The 21,849-nt window shown below is 46.2% G+C and overlaps 1 protein-coding gene across 2 annotated transcripts; it reads right to left on the bottom strand.

Moving 5' to 3' along the window:
• Positions 1-2,562: 2,562 nt before the first annotated feature.
• On the bottom strand, positions 2,563-14,587 carry LOC135550056 (PR domain zinc finger protein 1-like). Of its 2 annotated transcripts, XM_064980515.1 has the most exons (6): positions 14,420-14,587; positions 10,256-10,375; positions 8,139-8,382; positions 5,415-6,280; positions 5,181-5,309; positions 2,563-4,536 (listed from the first exon to the last, which is right to left on the bottom strand). In XM_064980515.1, exons 1-6 carry the CDS (start codon positions 14,585-14,587, stop codon positions 3,970-3,972), a joined length of 2,094 nt encoding a protein of 697 aa, XP_064836587.1. In that variant the 3' UTR covers positions 2,563-3,969. The 2 variants fall into 2 exon arrangements, with proteins under 2 accessions (XP_064836587.1, XP_064836586.1); XM_064980514.1 differs by lacking the exons at positions 10,256-10,375; positions 14,420-14,587 and adding an exon at positions 8,612-8,735.
• Positions 14,588-21,849: the final 7,262 nt, after the last annotated feature.

The following is a 21,849-nucleotide window of genomic DNA, read 5'->3' as shown; positions in this document are numbered from 1 at the left end:
AAATAATCATGTAAGAAAACACCTGTTGCATGTTCACCGTCCATGGCGTGTCAGGGTAAATGTTTGGTTTTGCTCGACTGGCTATGGATATTTTGTGAAATCTAACTCAGATTGACAGGTTTCTGATTAACCATGGCCGCTTCGCCTTACACCTAATACTTTTGGGCAATTCCATGCCAGCATGGCTCAAAAATATTTTGCGTGTCTAAGATCGTTCTGGCAATTCTCACATAGAAACCTCATTGGTAGAAAGCATGTTTGATATGCTTTTTTACATTTGCAACACAAACCATTTTTGAGAAAATGATGTCAACTAACGTGAATTCAACAAAGATGTTTACCTTGTCATTGGATTTAAGTGACATGTTTTTTTTTTATTAAAAGGAGACTGGTGCCACTTTAATGTGTTCAATGAAAGATGGTCCGGATGGCATTCCATTCAATTGTGACGTTGTGGTCCCACCCCTTCCCAGCTACAGACTGGAACAAGGGTAGGTGTAGAAGAAATTCTATGTAATCAGGAAGTTTGCCCTCTTAACTTCCCCCCTCTCCACAATAACTGCGCCATCCCTTTCTTCGCCAGGACGTGCTTTTCTCAGCTAGTGAGCTAATTTGTCACTGGTATTCCGAAAACAGACTGACCGACTGGTTTACTTGATGACTGCTGAACGGGCAGGCTGAAATAAGAAACGGATGTTTATGTATAGCGGGATACTGAACAATGTGGGAAAGCCTTTGCGCAAAGAATTTCAAGAAGTTATCAAAGAACCCTAATGTAGTGAAACACTTAAAAAGCCTTTGTTCTCTACAGCTTATACTGGCAAGAATATACATTTACTGACTAATTCTGAAGCGTACGTATGTAACTGGCTAGCTAACAGGCATGCTAACCGACTAACTGTCTAGCTATTGTCATCTCTGCTCAGTCGACAACGTGCCAAAACTATGGCTCTTAATCCGGTTTGAGGTGTTTTTGTTCTGGTCAGAGGTGTGCAGTGGGGTTCTCCCTTGATGCGGCACAGACTCTGAAAGCAAAAGATCACGAGAGGAAACACAAACACTCTGAGGAGCGAGAGAGAGATCACTCGTGTTAACACCCTAAAAGGAGAGGAGAGACCACCTGAGAAAGAATGGGAGTAGTGGCCCAGCTTACTGTGACTATGCTGTTGACTGGAAGTGTGGTTTAATGTCGGGGGAGGTCCATCAGCCGATTGTTTCACCTTCAACAGGTGTGCCAGTACTCAGTCAGTCATCAACACATGGAGCCAATTCCTGTAAATCGATGTCATTTCTAAGAATGTATTTGTGGAAAACAGCAGCGTGGTCTTTAATCAGCATTTCAAACGTTCTGGCATAATGTAATTATAGAAATCATATTGAATTCAATTAATCAAATCCAATTTTATTTTCACATGCTTATAGACCTTACAGTGAAATGCTTACTTACAAGCCTTTAACCAACAATGCAGTTTTAAGAAAAATACCCCCCAAAATTGTTTTCTATAAAAGTAACAAGTAATTAAAGAGCAGCAGTAAAATAACAATAGCGAGGCTATATACAGGGCGGTACCAGTACAGAGTCAATGTGCGGGGGCACCAGTTAGTCGAGGTAATTGAGGTAATATGTACATGGAGGTAGAGTTATTAAAGTGACTTTGCATAGCTAATAACAGAGTAGCAGCAGCGTAAGAGTGGGGGATTCAAATAGTCTGGGTAGCCATTTGATTAGATGTTCAGGATTCTTATGACTTGGGGGTAGAAGCTTTTAGAAGCCTCTTGGACCTAGACTTGGCGCTCCGGTACTGCTTGCCGTGCAGTAGTAGAGAGAACAGTCTATGACTAGGGTTGCTGGAGTCTTTTTAGGGTTCTCCTCTGACACCGCCTGGTATAGAGGTCCTGGATGGCAGGAAGCTTGGCCCCAGTGATGTACTGGGCCGTACGCTCTACCCTCTATAGTGCCTTGTAGTCGGAGGCCGAGTAGTTGCCATACCAGGCAGTGATGCTACCAGGCAGTGATGCAACCCGTCAGGATGCTCTCGATGGTGCAGCTGTAGAACCTTTTGAGGATCTGAGGACCCATGCCAAATCTTTTCAGTCTCCTGAGGGGGAATAGGTTTTTTCGTACCCTCTTCACGACTGTCTTGATTACATACTATATGCGTACGCTGAAAGGTGGTAGCAATAGTTTCACAGATTTTCAAGAGAGCTGAATATCCACAAAGGTGACATCTTCTCAGAAGACATAATCCGCATTCAATGTTATTAGCACAATCATTCAATCATTATTAGCACATTAGGTTTAGTCTGATGGTAAGTGATGCTGATTCTAGTGAACATCAGTGCATACTCTCAGTTCCTCTATTTTCTAAGAAAGTGAACTCAAGAGTTGAGTGGGCTGTCGTATGGGACTTTCTAGAGTTTGGTTATGAGTAGGAGAGGGCGAGGGCGAGAGTATGTGGGGGATTTGTGAGTGGGTGTCTGTGTGTGCGTTCATGTGAATGTGCAAATACAAGCATGTTGGATTTTTGAAGCGAGAAAATAGAAGACTCAAAAGACATCACATTTTGAAAAACAACATTTTTAATGTGCTACATTTATTGCAAAAGTATCATGAAAATAATCTGACATAAAGTATCCACATATGATAACCTTGGTCCAAAAATAAACTACATTGACAAAACTACAAACGTGTATACAAAAAAAAATATTATTCACACAGTATTAATGTTAGAACAGTTCCACCATTTTGGTTCTAGGTAACAGAAACCTTGGTGCGCATGGATCTATTTCTGGCTTTTTCCAGTGAGAGCGAAAACGTACAGCTCTCGTATGAGGTACCTTTGTCAATAGTTTTGGTAAAATAACAAGAGCCGAGAGCCATTCACCTGAGTATATATATACAGTGGTACTAGGAGCAGACTGAGTAAAGGGGAAAGTGCAGTACAGACTACAACGGGTTCATTCTCACATACTGTATGGTTCATGCTCTGATTCGGATGACAATCGCATCTACAGTACCACCAGTATAGAGGATGAATTAAATAAAGCATATATCGACAGTGGGTAGATAACAACTGAATCAAAGAGAAAGAGCTAGAAACACAATGGTATTTCAGGATATATTCAAACAAATACAAATACACTGTCTTAATGTTTTAACATTCAAAAAGACACCCAAAAAGAAGAAACAAACGTTTTTTCTTTTTATTGCTAGTTTCTGTGCAGAAGTATGTACCTCCAATACATCACTAAATGACTCACAGGATGTCCTGAGAAGCTATTTGAATTGAACCGGAACATTATAACATTCTGACTACTTTTAGTTTGCTTTCCTCTCTTGTTACATTACATTAGAATACACGATTTAAGTTTGAAAAAGTTATGCTACATAAGTTAGACCTGTTTATCCTCATATTTTATTTGATTCTTGTTGTTTTTTTGGCAAACGCAAATGCATACACATAGTTTCAAGATCCCTGATCTACCCTTTTTTAGCAAAAATAAATAAATATACACAAAGATTGTCCGGTAATTAAACATTAGATATCGCAGTAATAGTCTGTGGCATTGGCCCAACGGTTTTCCCAGGAGTAAGCCTCCTTGGAAGTGTCAAGACGTAACATTACGTTAACAAGAAAAATAATCACTCAACTGAACAAATATAGCTGACATACTCTCTCACACATTCCATGTAAATTACACCTGTGGACCTGAGTGAAACTTCACGACGAATAAGAAAACACCCTTAGTTAGGGTGGAAGTGCAAACACTGAACACACTGGCCATGTCTTTGAATAGTCTTTGTTTTGGTGCTGCTCTCTTATTGGCTTTCCATAGTCTCTCTTCCCCTCGAGGAAATACTTATTTTTCCGTGACGACTTTATCGATTGTGCTCTGGCTTTTCAGGAGGTAGACCCTTAAAATGTTTCTTGTTCCTTACCCCTCCCCAAAAGGGTCATTCTACTTTGCCTACTGCCCTTGCGTCTTCACCATTGGCCGGTTGTAGAGGCGTACCACACTAGCCCTCTCCTGATAGGCTGAAGTAGAAGTGTGCGATGACGTCGTGGGAGGAGCTGGGGCGTTAATGGCCGCCGTGAAGGCCTTGAGCAGCAGGGTGGCTTCACTCTGGTCCTCCTTGCCCTCTCGCCCTTCCAAGCTCCGGGCTACCCAGCGCTCCACTGCAGCTTCCAAATGGGCTGGTCCTGCTCCTTCAGGCAGCGTGTCCGCCTCGGGGCTGGTGTCGAAGCGCTCGACCAGCTCGCGGGTGTGGGCATGTGAGCTGGCGTGGGCCTGGGCAGAGGCGGGGCAGCAGCTGCGCTGGTGGATGCGCAGCGAGAAGCGGTGGACGAAGGCGTGGGCGCAGAGAGGGCAGCAGTGGGGGCGGTCGCGGGCGATGTGCAGGCGTCGGTGGAGCTTGAGGTGGATGTACTGGGTGAACTTGGTGCTGCACAGCTTGCACTGGTAGGGCTTCTCACCCGAGTGGAGCCGCAAGTGGGTCCTGAGGTTGCTGGTGCTGCTGAAGCGCTTGTGACACACCTATATGAATAGGAACAGATCGATAGGAAAGTTCAGGTTAGGATGATGTTGTGATAGTGATATCATTAGAACAACTGGGTGAAACCAGGCTCCTGGGTTTCTGTGGTTGAGTGCTAGCAGGGTATAACCCGACACTCTTTGAAACAAAGGTGCTAGAAACCCATAGGAGAACCCTTTGAACAACCCTTTTTGGTTCCAGGTAGAACCCTTTTGGATCCAGGTAGAACCCTATTGGGTTCCATGTAGAAACCTTTCCCCAGAGAGTTCTACATGGAACCCAAAAGAGTTCAGCCTGGAACGAAAAAGGGTTGTTCAAAGAGTTCTCATATGGGGACAGCCAAAGAACCCTTTTTTTCTATAAGTGTAGACTGCTTGTTTTGAGTTGGAGATCACTGAACCCTACCATGAAAATCAACACAGGACTGAGGTCATGATCACACCCACATAGTTATAAAAGAGTGTTCAACAAAAGCCCAGGGATTCCTTACATCACAAGGGCAGGGCAGGGTGAAATTCATACTGGCACGCAGGGGTGTGTGTGTGTGTGTGTGTGTGTGTGTGTGTGTGTGTGTGTGTGTGTGTGTGTGTGTGTGTGTTTTAGAGCTGAAGTAGACTGGAAAAAGCTGATCAAAACACAAGCATACCGTGCACTCATGTGGTTTCTCTCCAGTGTGGACCAGGTGATGCTTCTGTAGGTGGGCTAGCTGGGTGAAGCTCTTCGGACAGAGGTGACACTGGAAGGGCTTCTCTCCACTGTGTACTCTCAGATGCACCTAAAAGAAAAAATGCCTCGGTTAGATAGAAACCCACAATAAGACAGGAATAGATTGGGCCACCAGAGAAACCAAAAGTACCACCTATGTCTATAAGATCCTCACCTTGAGGTTGGACAGCTGTCCGAAAGTCTTGATGCAGACGTTGCATTCGTACTTGATCTTGCCGTTCTGTTTCTTCAGGGGGTAGGGGAGGGATTTGTAGCCAGGAGCAGGTGGCGAGGGGCTGCTCTTTGGCATGGCCAGGCTGAGGTTCATGGCCTCCTCACAGCCACAGGGTGACGGCAGGGGTGTCTGGTGCTCCTGCTTGGGAAGGGGAGAGAGCTCTGGGGTGGCTGGGGCCCCACAAGGAGGTGACATATTTGGGGTCCTCTCCTTCAGCCCTCCCTGAGTTGCTCCGGGGTAGGGCAGAGACACTGGGAGCAGACCAGGCTGGTGGGTCATGGAGGAGTGTGGAAGTCCATCGCTACTCGGGTAGCTGCTGTACCGCAGAGGGCCTCTGGAGGGGAGCATCCCAGGGAAGAGTTGGGGATACTGGGGGAGGAGGAGGTGGGGGTAGTGGGGGCTGCTGTATGGGGGGAGAAGCTGGTAGGGAGGTTGAAGGGGTCTGGAGGGATGGTAGAGGGGGTAGGAGGACACTAGGCCCTCTCTCTGGCTGTAGAGCCCGTGGAGGTGAAGGTCGCGGGTCGGGGAGGGGGCGGAAGGGTGGCACTCTGGGAAGCCATAGACATGAGATCCCAGATTGGGCTCTCGCTGGTCGGGTTGAGGAGAGGGGATGGGTCCCTGGTGGCCCTGGGTCACCTTCTCATTCTCTATCTTCTGGCTGAAGTCCATGATTTGGTCGTCTGGCGTGTCGGGTGGTGTGTCTCTTTCCAGCACCTCCACATCAATTCTCTCCTCCCCTTCATCCTCTCTCTCGTCTTTCATCTCCTCCTTCCCTTCGGATTCTCTGACATCTCCGATAATGTGTTCTATAGAAGAAGAAAAACCCCAAGGTCAGACATAGTGGTTGGGTTTGAGTGTGTATGAAATACACTGTAAAAACGACGGTCAACCTTGCCAATCCACACAATAATACAACTTCCGTCCGTCCTTTGTGTCGACCTAATGAGCAATTTATTCACTTATCACTCTGCAATAGGACAGTATTGATGGACAAATGACAAAGTTCACAGTCTTAACGAAGTGAGAAGTGACTGTAGTGACGCACCACACTCGCACTCGGGCTCTCACATCCTCCCTAGCGCTCCCTCTTATGGTAAATGATGATGACGGTTTCAGTTTTTAGATGAAACTTCAAAAGAGTTCATGGTTTCTGTCTGGCAACTTTGATAGCAATGTTTTCATTTTGATGTGTGGGTGTATGTGGGTATGTGTCATGTAGGATTTGTAGTAAAACAAAACGCTTAAAATTTGGGGGGGGGGACGTTTCTGTCGCAAGGTTTCAATTACCGCTCAAGCGTCTTTCTCAGGGCCGCAGGAAGAAATGCATTTGCCATTTAGTTAGCTTGTTTTAAGTCCTACTTATGTTTTATGTGAATAGCTGTGTGGCTTTTAACTAACTCATTACTCACTGTTTAACAGAAATTGCCTTTCAACCAGGATTAAAGGGAAAGTGAACCCACTGCAGGATACAATAGTGCATTAAACCGTGCATTAGTGATAATACAAAGCTTAGGCGTGAACGTTCAACTGTCACCCTTTAATTAGGCCAATAAATTGATCGATTTAAACCAAATGTGTTTGGCTAGACTATTTAAGCTACTTTTATCCTTTATTGTTTTGTGTGAATTTTTAGAGGCCTAGCTTAATTACTACAGTCTTTAACAGGGTTGTCCCCAAGTGTGTGGAGTACACAGTAAAAAGGACTGTGTCAATGCAGTTGCCATTGTAGCCTAGTCAACATTAGTCAACAGGTTGAATGACTGTGTAATGTAATTATAGTTTAAGAGGGCATGTCTCCTTACAGAGTTTCTGGCAACAAAACGAGTTGTCATATAATGAGTGGACAACTTGTCATACCTGAATTTACAGCTGACAATGACTCATGGACTTTACTTGACCAGGCATTGTTGAGATGACTTTTCTACTCCTTTTGAGATGTTCCCTATGTTGTGTAAGGAAGAGTGAGTGTGTTTGTGTGTGTGGGTGAGCCGTCTCCTACATTGAGGCAGGTATAGCCGTGTATTGTGTTTTGTCAGTAAGTCTCTCACCCAACCATGACTCGGGACATATTCCAGAACAATGCCATCCGCTCCGAAAAGGGGACAAGGAAGGAAACGGTTTCCGTCACTCAGTCTCATTGTTTACCATCTAATGAACTCAGATCTTATCAATATGAGGGGGAAAAAAATACTCCTTTTGAAGACAATAATCATGAAAGTCTGTGATCGGACAAAAAAATGGCTCAACTTTGTGTCATCTTATCGAGCAGACACACACACGGAGATTTAAACCCCCTTTAAAAAAAAATCTGACATAGGTATGAAAAGAAAACTGTCTCGCTGTTCATCATCGTTTCCACCTAGAGACAAACATACACACCTGACTGTCTTTCACTACATTACCCTCTCACTCACTTACAGTTTTTCATTGAGTGTCATAACATAGAATAGGGCTTTATTTGTAGAGCCACAGAAAAGAGAGAGCTAGAGAGTCGATGGAAAAGCAATTCAAGGAGAGAGAAAGATGAGTGCAGAGAAGAGTAGAGGATGGGAAAGACGAGGGGAGAGGGTAGAGGAGAAAGAAACAAGGAGAGGAGTTGAGGAGAGTGAACAGATGAGAGTAGGGCAACAACAACAACAAAAAAAAATCAAAGATGGCACTCACTTTGTTTGAGCTCGTCACCCGGGTGGCTGCACAGTCTCTGGGCGAAATCTTGGCTGTACCACACCAGCAGCTCCTGCTTGGGCTCCACGGGCCGGCTGGTGTAGAAGTAGACGTCACGGCCATTCTGGCACGCCACCAGGTTCTGTTCGGACAGCGAGTGCGCTGGGTTGACGTAGCGCATCCAGTTGCTGCGCTGCAAGTCATAGCCATCGATGAAATGGTATAGCTGCCTGCCGTTATAGATCTGGGAGGGAAAAGAGGGGAGAGTGAAATAAGAATACAATGCAATAATAGAACACGCGCCCACACTTGTATTTAAAACATAGTGTAACATCAGTTAGTACACAACTTTGTAACCGATTGACCTCTACTGTATTGTTACATTCACTCATGACTGAAACGTTCACTGTAGCAGTTGAGCTGCTGAGCTGACAAAACATGGTCACAGTATGTCGATAGAAAGTGTAGTTCACCTCTGCCATGTACAGAACAGTCTCCTATGTCCTCTTCTAATGACCTGGTTCTTGTTCCACCTGGACTGTTTCTTGAGTGTGTGTCCCGCGCACTGTGTGTGTGTGGGTTCCTGAACTACTGTCACTGTCTGGTGTGAAATCAACGCTGTCACTGCTTTTATCAGCTGCTAGTTAGACTGACGGAGAGGGGGCAGGGCAAAGAGTTTGAACGCATGCCCAGACAGACAGACAGACAGACGTATTTTTTCTCTTTCTCTTTCTTTCTCTCACACTCTGGTTGGGGGGGGGGGGGGGTTCTCTCAACATGCCCAGACTTGAATGGCTGCTTCCCACCAGGAGATAGAGCATATCACAATAATGTCAACCATAGGAATTTCCATTACATTTCCTCACTTGCCAAGCTGTCAATCACTTATTCTACATAGAGTGCACTGTAATTGTTTCTACTGGCATCTCTTAATTTAGGAAATGTACGAGGGGTTGTGTTGGCAGACCCAAACACACACAAATAGATGGCGGCACGTGCTCACAGGCACACACACTCACACACGTCACACACCTCCACACCTGTCCCGTGAGAGAGTGTTGACATACTCTCGAGGCGAGTCAGACTTTCACCAATTTGCAGTAGTAGGACAGGACGGATCGGGTTTACAGGAAATGCCAGAAGGAAGGTGAAAACGTAGAACAGAAAGCCCTAACAGGGAAACGACTCAGAGAAAACTCCTGAATTAGGCAAGTGACCGCCGGGAGACAGAGAGAGGACGAGGGTGTGTGGGAATGAGTAGGAAGTGTGTATGAGAGAGAGAGAGAGAGAGAGATAGGGGAACACTAACAATCACTTCCTATATGTCATACTTGTTGAATGGGTTGAATGGGACTTGAGCGCTGGGAAGGATGCAATTGTTGCGTGCGTGTAAAGATACACAACTTCCCCAAAAATCTGTCCAAAACCCCTGAGTACTTATGGGCTTCTGAGCAATGGATTTTTGTTTCCTTTTAGATGGGAAGTGACTGACTTGACGTGAAACTGTTTTACCACTTTTGCTTCCAAGAATAATTGGAGAAGAATAACTAGGAGGAATTTTGGGTCGAATCTCTTTTCCCCGTCTCTTTTGAGAAGCAGTTCCCTTATCTGCTTGTTAGGCAAGGCATTGCGATTTCTCCCCTTGAACCCACTGTATAGTTTCATTCACCTGTTTTCATGGCTGCACTTACCAACCAGCTCTCACATTCTCACCTCAGAATTAGACGTTCAAAGTCAAATTTCGAAGTTGCTCCAAAGTCAAATTTGTGTGTAAAGGCATTAAGTTCAGGCATTAACTCAGCATTTTTAAGTTTGGGGTTAAGTTCAGGAATTGACTATAAATTGTAAAGGCATTAACTCAGAATGGTTAAGGTTAAGGGCTAGGGGCTGGGATAGGCTTAAAACAAAAGAATATCACTGGATAAGCACTTGCAACCTTTGGAATCAGAGGCAGATGCTTACGCCGATCCACCATCCCTGTCCACAATGCCCGAGCAAAACACAAATCTACTTGAGGGTAACAGCGCTCACTGTTGCCCCTAGTGGCCGGTTTCCACATCATCTCACAACAGCTTGATGTCAAACCATGTGTGTGAACGGTTATTCCGCCAACTTACCCTCCAGAAGTATTTCCTGTTGGCCTGTTTGGGGACGTTGTATTTGGTGTAGATGTCACCCTGCAGAGGTCCGAACCGAGTCCCCTGAGGAATGTACTCTTTGCTGAACACGCCTGTCACCTAAACACAAGATATTACATCATCAAACAGTTAGCCTTAGAACCAGATTTCAAGACGACACAAACAGATCTGGGACCCATGCTATCAAACATTAGAGTCAGTCAAACAGTGCCAGTCCCTTAAGACAGCCTTGACCATAGAAATAGAGTTATTAGAAGCATGAGGGTGCTGTCAATTTGCTGTGGCCTGAGGAACTTTTTCTGTTCAACCAATTTTTATTTTTATGGCCTTGACATGTTGACCCAGACAGGAGCTCTGATCTTCTCTCCAGAGCTCCAAGGTGACTCGCTTTCTTCCTATTGTCTAATGAGTTAAATGAATGAAGGGAATTGCACTTTCTCTGACCTGCTTCTCTCACCTGCTGACTGTCCTCATAAACGCCATTGACTTAAAAGCCAATTTATGCTTGACCCAACAATGTGGTTGGAGGCACAGTATGAATGGTGTGACACAATTGCGGAGCCTCCGGAGCCATGCAGGGGCCAAATTGAGCTCTGCACCGCATCGCCGTGCACCGAGCAAGTGATTTAACAATGAGGAGGGGTCCGTATAGCTCTGCATTGACAGTATAAACACAAACTCATTTCTATGACAACTTACTTCACAGCAGCTCTGCTCTGCTCAGCAAAGCTCACGAGGTATAAATTCCCTGACTTCTGCGGAGGCCGTGTTGCAGTGAACGCTCTACGGCCGCCGCGGACGTTGGATTGACCATGCAGAGCCTTTTACAGGGACAGAGACAGAACATAAATGACCTAACTCAGCTCACCGCTGCCCCCGCTGGTGAGAATGACCACCAGTCTCTGTCGTGCGTGTCTGTCATGCCTTTTTCTGGTACGTGCTCAATGTCTACACTCTGACTCGGAGTGTACCAGACTCAAGTTACACACTTATATGACATAAAGAAAAAGACGCATCCACAGTTAACTCAAGAGCTGGGATAAGGAAACGGGGAAATAACTACGGTAGACTGAACTCTCTCCCCTGAGCCTCGACCGGCCAGGAATAGCAACCTGACTCATACTTCAATAGGGATTCTTTAGAAAGTACTGGAAGCTTGAATAAGGCACAGGGGACACCCACGCTTGGCAGGGAGCATCGGTGAGACGCACCCATAGCTTGGGGGTCTTAAGGGGCTTTGTCTTGAAGATCTGTTGAGTCCTGGCCAGGGGGTGACGGAGGGTGAGACGAGAGTGAGTGTGACAGGGACATTGTGTGGCCCCGTTTTAGCGTGACTAATGACTGAGCTGCGACAGGGCTGCTGATTAACGAACCGCTCAGCCAGGTTTACAAGAAGACGAGGATGAAGGAGGGAGGGGGGAAGGAGTAGAGGAGTATCACTCGCTTCTTGACTGGACCACGCCACCACTCTCCCTCCCACCTCCCCCTAACTGTCTCAGCTCGGAATAGGTCCTCTCGCAGCCAGGAAATACGGCCTGTGACGATGCCTGCCCTGCGCCCCAAACGAAAGTTAATCATTGGAGACTAACCTACTTACCCACCTCCTCCCCTTACCCGCTCAGTCCTGCTTAGTCCCCCCCCCTCTTGGCACACTTAGGAGTTACGAAGAGCGTTGGAAGGAGGAGTGGAAGGGTGGAGTGACCCCTCTTCTACTCTGACCAGCCAATTCCTTCCATTCATGGTCTTATGTGTGGCCTCAGCTGTTTACTGGAATGGCTTCCCACTAGATGATGGACCATTGCTGCGGGGAGTTGCTTCCATTCAGCCACAAGAGCATTAGTGAGGTCGGGCACTGATGTTGGCGTTCCAATTCAGCACAAAAGTGTTTGATGGGGTTGAGGTCAGGGCTCTGTGCAGGCCAGTCAAGTTCTTCCACACTGATCTCGGCAAACCATTTCTGTATGGACCTCACTTTGTGTACAGGGGCATTTTCATGCTGAAACAGGAAAAGGCCTTCCACAAACTGTTCCCACAAAGTTGAAAGCACAGAATTGTCTAGAATGTCATTGTATGCTGTTGCATAAAATATTTCCCTTCACTGGATCTAAGGGGCCTCACCTGAACCACGAAAAACAGCCACAGACCATTATTCCTCCTTCACCAAAAATTATAGTTGGCATTATGCATTGGGGCAGGTAGCGTTCTCCTAGCATCCGTCAAACCCCGATTCGTCCGTCGGATGGTGAGGCGTGATTCTTCACTCCAGAGAATGCGTTTCCGCTGCTCCAGAGTCTAATGTCGGGGAGCTTTACACCACTCCTGCCAACTCTTGGCATTGCGCATTGTGATCTTTCTGTTAGTCAATAATTACTTGGTGAACAACTGAAAGAATCCCCGAATTGAAAAGTAGTGCTTTTGCATAATCGGCAATCGCCATGACGAAACAATGACTGGTAACAAACAATGGATGGCAAGGACTAATAAGTACGTGTGAAGTCCCCATAGGTAGTTTATAGGTTTTCATTTTTTATTAAATTGGCATGTGTCTGTTTCCTGTTGATTGACACACCCTCTGGCACTGTGACCGGGAAAAACACACACACACACACACACACACACACACACACACACACACACACACACACACACACACACACACACACAAAGGTAAGATTCCAAGACATAAAAACGCCATAGGGTATATGGATTCCCCAAGCAAATGCCAACTACTCAGGGGAGAAATGGACATAACGCCATTATCAGAAAGGGAAACTTCTCTAAGGGTACACAGCCAGCCTTACCAAAAGACTGTGACATGTTTGAAATACTTTACACCTGTGTTTTAGTGAGACACTCATATAAACAAAGTTGTGCTTTACAAGTGCAAGTAATGTAGCCGTCTTGCATGCAAGTACAGTAGAGTTGAGGGTCCCTTTGCCTTTGCTGAAACAGGAAAAGAGCTCTCACAACCCGGTGTGAAAGTGAAGTCTTGCACTGTGTATTCAACTTGCTACATCTGGTTTGGCTGATGGTTTGTGTTTGTGAGGGTGGAAGGAGACTAACAAAGTCTCAAAAAACCTAACCACAGTTTTCACACCTCTCGCAGGCCTAGGCAGAAAAGCAGCAGAGAGGGGAAGAGAAGAGACGCTCACAGCTAAAGAAGGGGCATCTATGAGTTGCTCGGGTGAAAATACTGAGCGAAGGAGGAAGGAACCGTTTGCTCACTTAACCACACGAAAAGTGAAGAAGACGGAGAGTGAGAAAAGTGAGAAGTGTGCGAGAGATAATTACAACCTGTTTTTTCCCACAAAAAAGAGACATCTCTTCTGCCACAATTGTAAGTTCACTTTTCACAAGAGCGCGGTGTACATTTTAGGACACCCTCGGCCTAAAACCTCACACCTCAGATCCCTTCTCTAGTGAGTCATAATAGGGCCATGCCAGTCAGCTGACACTCATAGTCTGGACATATGGTATAGGAGGCTGATTCACCTAAATGGAGGAAAACGAGGGATGGGATGGAGAGGGGAGGGGGAAAGAGGGCCAGAGCGGGAACTGTTGATGTGATTTTACGGCTCTGGTTGGATCTCCTGGATGCAGCTGTGCTGGTCCCTGACCTCTTGTTAAGTAGGTGGATGACTACCACGGGGTCAAGATACCATGAGCCTTTATGCCTGTTTGTGGTAGGAAGATCCTGGCAGTGAAGAAACTAAGGTGATTGTGATGCGATATGGAAAAGACACATAATGACAAGGTATTTGTTTCAGTATTGCAGCGACCTGTTCACGGAAATGTGTGTGTGTGTTGAACCAGAGACGTGATTGGAATACTGACCTAGGGACTTGGTAACGGTAAAGAGGCTCAGGGTTTTTACCGGTGCACATGACATGGCCATTGTAACACTGAGCAGAGCAGGAATGGAATGGAGCAACTCTTGCTTGCACCAAACACGAGCCTTGACCACAACTTGTCATTGACCGCAGACTGTCCCAGACTCATTCAGACTTAATCAATAGAGTGTGTAAGAAAGACATTGTGCATCACAGTAAAATGTCAATACACAAACATGCGCTTGGCTGTGAACGTGTACTGTATTCTCCTCCTGGTTCTAAATCTAAATGTGACTTCTATTAAAGTTCCTACCTCATTCTCTGTGCTGTACTCAAAGGTGAGGTTGCGGGGTATGGACGTCATGGCTTTGGGCACACCGAAGCTGGGGTCCGACACCTGGTCAGGGACAATGTAGGTGCAGTTGAGGGCAAAGTCGTCCTCTCGCCACTCACTCATATCTGGGCCTGTCTCCAGCTTCATCTTAACACTCTTTGTGTTGATCCTCTCTTCCCCGCTGGACTTGGTTTGGGTTGGGGTGCGTCGGTACGGTGTTACTTTGGTGATACTTTGGTTTTTCATGGGGGCCCTCGTCTTTAGATGCGTTGGTTAAAGCTTGAGGTCTAGAAGAGAGAAAAGGGAGAGAAGGGGTGTCATGCTACTTCATCCTTGCATGAATAAAATGGTATGTTTGAATTCCCTAGTGACACTAGTGGAATTCCTTTGCCTTGCTTCTTGTTGTCACTTGTCATTGTCACTTGATAAACAACACACTGTACTGTGAGAATTGATTGAAAGTGACTTAATCCCACTGTATGATAGGGTGTTGACAATGTTTGTCGTCGTCAATATAATCCACGGAGCAGCAATATATAGCAAAAAAGGTAACAGAACCACTGAATGACAAAATGATTAGCAATGTCATTCAGCCAAAACATCATCAAGCTCATAAGTTATTGTTCAATACCGGAACTATGAATCAAGTCAACATGCTTAATTTCACCAAAAATCTATGCAGCTTTCCCATTCAACCCAGCAAAAATATTCAACATATTCCAAGCCCCAATATTAATCTGAATATCGCCAAGGATGATCAAATCCAATCCAAATCCTAGTCCATCAAGTAAGTGTAAACAAGTCAACTCCATTTCTCACCCCCCCGTTGTTGACCATGAGCTATTTTCCCAATCCAAACTCAAATCAGACCCAAGAGGTCAAGCCCATTCGGTGCTGTTCATTCACGGTTCATTCACTCAGCATTGACTCGAATACAAAAGTTCACAATTACTGTATTTGACATATTGCTTAAACACCTTCCTTGTCATACAGGCACAAAATAGGATGCAGTTGACAATTACTTTTAGACAATCATTTTGCTGTGGGAACATCATCTCTTTGGTTAGGTCATCCCTCTCCGCCTCTCTTTCTCTTGTCTTCTACTATTTCCAGTGTCACTCTCGCTTTGTTTTTCCAGGAATTCCTCCCTGTAAGATCCTTCGGGTATCCAGGCTGTGCCCACTTTGCCTCTGCCACCAAAACTCCCGAGCCACAGTTGGGCAATGCTTTTTTACCCCATCCTCTCGTCCAATGAGAAGCCGCCGTTGGCCATGTGACTGAGAGGATTAGTTGGACGTGCGACCAATTGACACATAACTGGTGGCTTTGGACAGTTGCCTGAATGTGACCATGCACACACACACACGCGAACACACACACACAAAGGAACACCCCGGGGCCCACGTAAGACATCTGAATGAATGAAAGAAAGAATAGCAGATGGCTGGCTTGTGGCCACTGACAAACACATAGACTTTTGTGTGGTTTGGCCCTTAACGAGCAATCTGATCTGGTGGAACAACGTCCTCAGCCCCTCACCTTGACCTACAACATCTTGGTCTCCTCAATCCCCCAGATCACAAACACACTTTAAAAAAATTAATAATATAACATTTAGGTGCAAAGGACCCTGAACGGTCACACACACAAGTACACACACACATGTCAAATAGTTTATTTGGATTCACAATAAAGCACAGAGGTGCAAAGGATCATCAGTGGTCATACGTTTGGAGGGTGAGTGTGAACTTGGAGGGTTCTTCAGAAGGACGATCAAAGTTCACACAAGTGCACGCGCAAACCCTCAACCTGCCCTGTAACAGGAGTGCGTGAAAGAGCATATTAGGAGACACATATTTCCCTCGGATTACACAGATCCACAAAGAATTCGAAAGCAAACCCGATTTTGATAAACTCCCATATCCACTGGGTGAAATATCACAGTGTGCCATCACAGCAGCAAGATTTGTGACCTGTTGCCACAAGAAAAGGTCAACCAGTGAAGAACAAACACCATTGTAAATACAACCCATATTTATGCTTATTTATTTTCCATTTTGTACTTTAACCATTTGTACATTGTCACAGCACTGTATATATACATAATATGACTTTTGTAATGTGTTTATTCTTTTGGAACTTCTGTGAGTGTAATGTTTACTGTTAATTTGTATTATTTATATCACTTTTGTATATGATCTACTTCACTTGCTTTGGCAATGTTAACATATGTTTCCCATGCTGATAAAGCCCCTTTTAATTGAATTGAAAGAGAGAGGGTCAGCACCTCAGATGAGCTTCCCTTTCGTTTCAGTCTACTTTGAACAACTGTCCTCTGTTTAGAGAATTAGGTCGCCTGTGCTCCACACTAAAAGGTAGCCAGGACAGGAAAACAACTTGTGAAAGCTGAAAAGAAAATAGAATCTGAATTTTTCAATACTCAAAGTTACAGCGAGCCAGTGACATCCATTGTATTGTGAAATGACTGCAAATTGTTGTAAGATCTTACTGGATAACTGGAAGCGGAGAGTCAATGTAGAATTCTATGCCTCTAGGTTGATTCCTCAAGCTTTTTACAGGAAAACCTCGGGAACTGAACGAATATAAAATCCATTTTAAAAATCAGGCAAAAAGGAAGTCGTTAGGACATCTTACGCTGAAATATATACATATGAAAATATTATTTATATATAGTTCATAAATAGTTGATCATGTTTATTTATATAGTTTTGGATTATAAGAACTTCCCGTATTTGATGAATCTTATGCGTACATGTGTTGTGTTGGGGTATAGTGCATGTGCGCATATTATGCGTATATATTTCTGGCTAGTCCCGCTGCAACACATGGACATGGGGTTGTGGCATAGACATCCTCCGAGGTGATGGAACTCCAATCTCAGCTGTACTGTATTTGTCTAACACCATCAAGACCGAGGATTTTGGTAACACTTTCGATGAACCATCAGTGTCATTAAGTGTTATTAATGCTTGTACAGGGTACAGCTCTCTATGATGTCTTATAGCAAGGTTTTTTGGTCACACTTTCTTCTTAGAGCCTGGCCGATATATATAGCTGTGCTGTGCCACTCGGGAGGCGGTATCGGTAAGTTTTGTCCCACAAAAAAATATGAATCGTTGTCAGACCCCAAAGAAAACATATAGGTTGGTCTCTACTTTCTATGAACCACCGATGTTAAGTGTTAGTAGTACTTGTATAGGATATACGCCTATAGCATGTCTCATAGCAAGTCTAACAATTCATTATAGAGTGCTAGAATCACTTTAAGCAAATTGATAACACAGATGGTTCACGGTGAGAAACAGAATCAATTAAGAACCTCCCCCAAAACATCTTTCAGAATCCTAGAAATGTTGGTCAATCAAGTTGGATTTTGTATATACAGGAACTTCCTTAATGCATGGGGAAATGAAGAAGAAAAAAGGGTGTTCAGTTGGTTGTTAGTGTCAATGGTCAATATGTCATACAATCACTCAATAAGACCTCCTCAGCTTCGTGAATTCCCATGGGATCAGTGCAACATATCCTCTAGGGTGAGAGTCAGGATAATTAACTCCTCCACGTAGGTCTTCCTACGCATGCACATGGATGGAGCTTGGGCTGTAGGCCACTGAGATATTTACAGCGCGAGTGTCACGGTTTTCATATGGTGAAGGAGAGTCGGACCAAACTGCAGCGTGTCTATTGTGATGCATGTTTAATAAAACAAACGTAACACGAATCAAAACAAAACACTACAAAACAAATAAACGAAATGAAAACCGAAACAGCCTAAACTGGTGTCAACTAACACAGCACAAGGACATAAAGACACTAAGGACAATCACCCACAGCAAACTCAAAGAATATGGCTGCCTAAATATGGTTCCCAATCAGAGACAACGATAAGCACCTGCCTCTGATTGAGAACCACTCCAGACAGCCATAGACTTTGCTAGATAACCCCACTAGCTACAATCCCAAATACATACACACCAAAACCCCAAGACAAAACACACCACAATACAAAAACTCCATGCCACACCCTGGCCTGACCCAATACATGAAGAAAAACACAAAATACTTAGACCAGGGCGTGACAGAACCCCCCCAAGGTGCGGACTCCCGAACGCACCTCAAAACAATAGGGAGGGTCCGGGTGGGCGTCTGTCCATGGTGGCGGCTCCGGCGCGGGACGTGGAACCCACTCAGTCAATATCTTAGTCCCCTCTCCTCGCGTCCCTGGATAGACCACCCTCGCCGCCGACCATGGCCCAGTAGTCCTCACCCAGAACCCCACTGGACTGAGGAGCAGATTGGGACTGAAGGACAGCTCGGGACTGAGAGAAAGCTCGGGAGTGAGAGAAAGCTCGGGAGTGAGAGAAAGCTCGGGAGTGAGAGGAAGCTCAGGCAGGTTGATGGATCTACCAGATCCTGGCTTGCTGGTGGTTCCGGCAGATCCTAGCTGACTGGCGGATCCTGGCTGACTAGCAGATCTGGCAGATCCTTGCTGACTGGCGGATTCTGGCTGACTGGCGGATCCTGGCTGACTGGCGGATCCTGGCTGACTGGCGGATCTGGAAGAGTCTGGTTGACTGGCAGATCTGGAAGAGTCTGGTTGACTGGCAGATCTGGAAGAGTCTGGTTGACTGGCAGATCTGGAAGAGTCTGGCTGACTGGCAGATCTGGAAGAGTCTGGCTGACTGGCAGATCTGGAAGAGTCTGGCTGACTGGCAGATCTGGGCAGACTGGCGGCGCTGGGCAGACTGGCGGCGCTGGGCAGACTGGCGGCGCTGGGCAGACTGGCGACACTGGGCAGACTGGCAGCTCCTTGCAGACTGGCAGCTCTAGCTGCTCCATGCAGACTGGCAGCTCTAGCTGCTCCATGCAGACTGGCAGCTCTAGCTGCTCCATGCAGACTGGCAGCTCTAGCTGCTCCATGCAGACTAGCAGCTCTAGCTGCTCCATGCAGACTGGCAGCTCTAGCTGCTCCAAACAGGCAGGAGGCTCCGGCAGCGCTGGAGAGGAGAAAAGCTCCGACAGGGCAGGAGAGGCGAGGCGCACTGTAGGCCTGATGCGTGGTGCTGGCACTGGTCCGAGGACACGCACAGGAAGCCTGGTGCGGGGAGCTGCTACCGGAGGGCTGGGGTGTGGAGGTGGTACTGGATAGACCGGACCGTGCAGGCGCACTGGAGCTCTTGAGCACCGAGCCTGCCCAACCTTACCTGCCCAATACTCTCGGTTGCCCTGCCAGTACTGAGAGGTGGAATAGCCCGCACTGGGCTATGTAGGCGAACCGGAGACACCGAGCGCAAGGCTGGTGCCATGTAAGCCGGCCCAAGGAGACGCACTGGGGACCAGATGCGTAGAGCCGGCTTCATGGCATTTGGCTCGACGCTCAATCTAGCCGAGCTGAAATATACCGCACCGGGCTATGCACCCGCACTGGGGAAACCGTGCGCACCACTGCATAACACGGTGCCTGCCCGGTCTCTCTAGCCCCCCGATAAGCACAGGGAGTTTTCGCAGGTCTCCTACCTGACTCAGCCATACTCCCTGATAGCCCCCCCCCAATACATTTTTGGGGCTGATTCCCGGGCTTCCATCCACGTCGCCGTGCTGCCTCCTCATACCAGCGCCTCTCCGCTTTGGCCACCTCTAGTTCCTCCTTGGGGCGGCGATATTCACCAGGCTGAGCCCAGGGTCCTTTTCCGTCCAGTTCTTCCTCCCATATCCAGAAATCCTTAATACGGAGCTCCTCTTTGGGCTGCTCCTGCCTGTTGACACACTGCTTGGTCTGTTTATGGTGGGTGATTCTGTCACGGTTTTCATATGGTGAAGGAGAGTCGGACCAAACTGCAGCGTGTCTATTGTGATCCATGTTTAATAAAACAAATGTAACACGAATCAAAACAAAACACTACAAAACAAATAAACGAAATGAAAACCGAAACAGCCTAAACTGGTGTCAACTAACACAGCACAAGGACATAAAGACACTAAGGACAATCACCCACAGCAAACTCAAAGAATATGGCTGCCTAAATATGGTTCCCAATCAGAGACAACGATAAGCACCTGCCTCTGATTGAGAACCACTCCAGACAGCCATAGACTTTGCTAGATAACCCCACTAGCTACAATCCCAAATACATACACACCAAAACCCCAAGACAAAACACACCACAATACAAAAACTCCATGCCACACCCTGGCCTGACCCAATACATGAAGAAAAACACAAAATACTTAGACCAGGGCGTGACAGCGAGAGAGAAAGGAGGAGTACCCTTGGTCGTGCTTATGAGTGTTGTTTTGGGGTTCAGGTCATGTGTGCATATTATGTCCATATACTTCGAAAGCATTTCCCTGCTTGCGTTGGGTAGCATTTAGTTGACTTCACTATAAGTATATACAGTATATTTATGTATGTTTCTTTGTCCTGCATGTCACTGTGTGTCTGTCTGTCTACCACCACCTGTTCCTAACTTGCCCAGTGAAACGGAAGCTAAATTGGCTGCCATCTGGCGAACTTCTATTCGAGGAGTGCTGGGCGCTTCACTGGTGCGTGTGTATGAGGGAGTTGGGGGGGGGACCCTAAAGTTCTCTAAGCTTCTTTCCCCCGGCGGCTAATTTCTGTAATAAGCAGACTGTCTGAGATGAGGCTCAGGACAGGGAGGCTCGGCGTGATGCTTGGCTGATCTCCCTCTCTTTCTCTCCCCCCTCCTCCCCTCTCCTGTCCGGGGTGATGCTCCAGTTGCACTTTTCCAGGAGCAGCAGCGTTGCCTACCTCCTAAGAACTGGGCTTGAGGAAGGGGGAGGAAGGGAGGAAGCTGTGGTAGCCCACGCAGACAATTTGATGCAGGTGAAAGTCAACCGTTAGAGAATCATACAGTACCACTTACGTACCATTTCAAGCCAGACGGATGTTTCACTAATTTGCACCTGACTAACAGTTGGCGATAATGAAAATCTAGTATCTTACTGGACTTGCAAGGTTGTGTCTAACAGAGACAAAAGATGCACGTGGGAGAGTAGCCTCTTTATCTGCTTTGGCAAAACATTTATCTGGAATTCATCACGACTGAACTTGTTATCCAGTAAAGTTTAGGGGACTATGGGCTTGGGGGTACACCTGCCCCCAGCCCAGACGCTCCAAACACCCACAGAAGGCAATTAACGTGTAACTCTTAAATGAATCCTATTCATTATCCATCTAACCCCTAACCTACTCAAAAACTAGCCCACACCTCACCAACCCAACCCATGCCCCCGTTCACCCCCCTCACCGTCTCAACTCTAACCATTCAGGACCTCCAGAAGGGCCACAGCATGGAGGCAAGTTCATCCATGGGTCACCCCCATTTACAAAATGGCAAGCACTTATACACACTCAATGAGACACACAC

The sequence above is a fragment of the Oncorhynchus masou genome, chromosome 12, assembly GCF_036934945.1.
Source record: "Oncorhynchus masou masou isolate Uvic2021 chromosome 12, UVic_Omas_1.1, whole genome shotgun sequence".
Lineage (NCBI taxonomy): Eukaryota > Metazoa > Chordata > Actinopteri > Salmoniformes > Salmonidae > Oncorhynchus > Oncorhynchus masou.
This window is presented reverse-complemented; position numbering and strand designations above follow the sequence as displayed.

What these genes read in the sequence shown, in the direction of transcription:
- LOC135550056 (XM_064980515.1), bottom strand. Translation starts at nt 14,587, where the DNA reads ATGAAGCTGGAGACAGGCCCAGATATGAGTGAGTGGCGAGAGGACGAC. An exon ending in AGTACAGCACAGAGAATGAG is followed by an intron (nt 10,376 to 14,419) that starts GTAGGAACTTTA and finishes TCTTGTGTTTAG; the next exon opens with GTGACAGGCGTGTTCAGCAA. An exon ending in GACAGCTGTCCAACCTCAAG is followed by an intron (nt 5,310 to 5,414) that starts GTGAGGATCTTA and finishes TTTTTCTTTTAG; the next exon opens with GTGCATCTGAGAGTACACAG.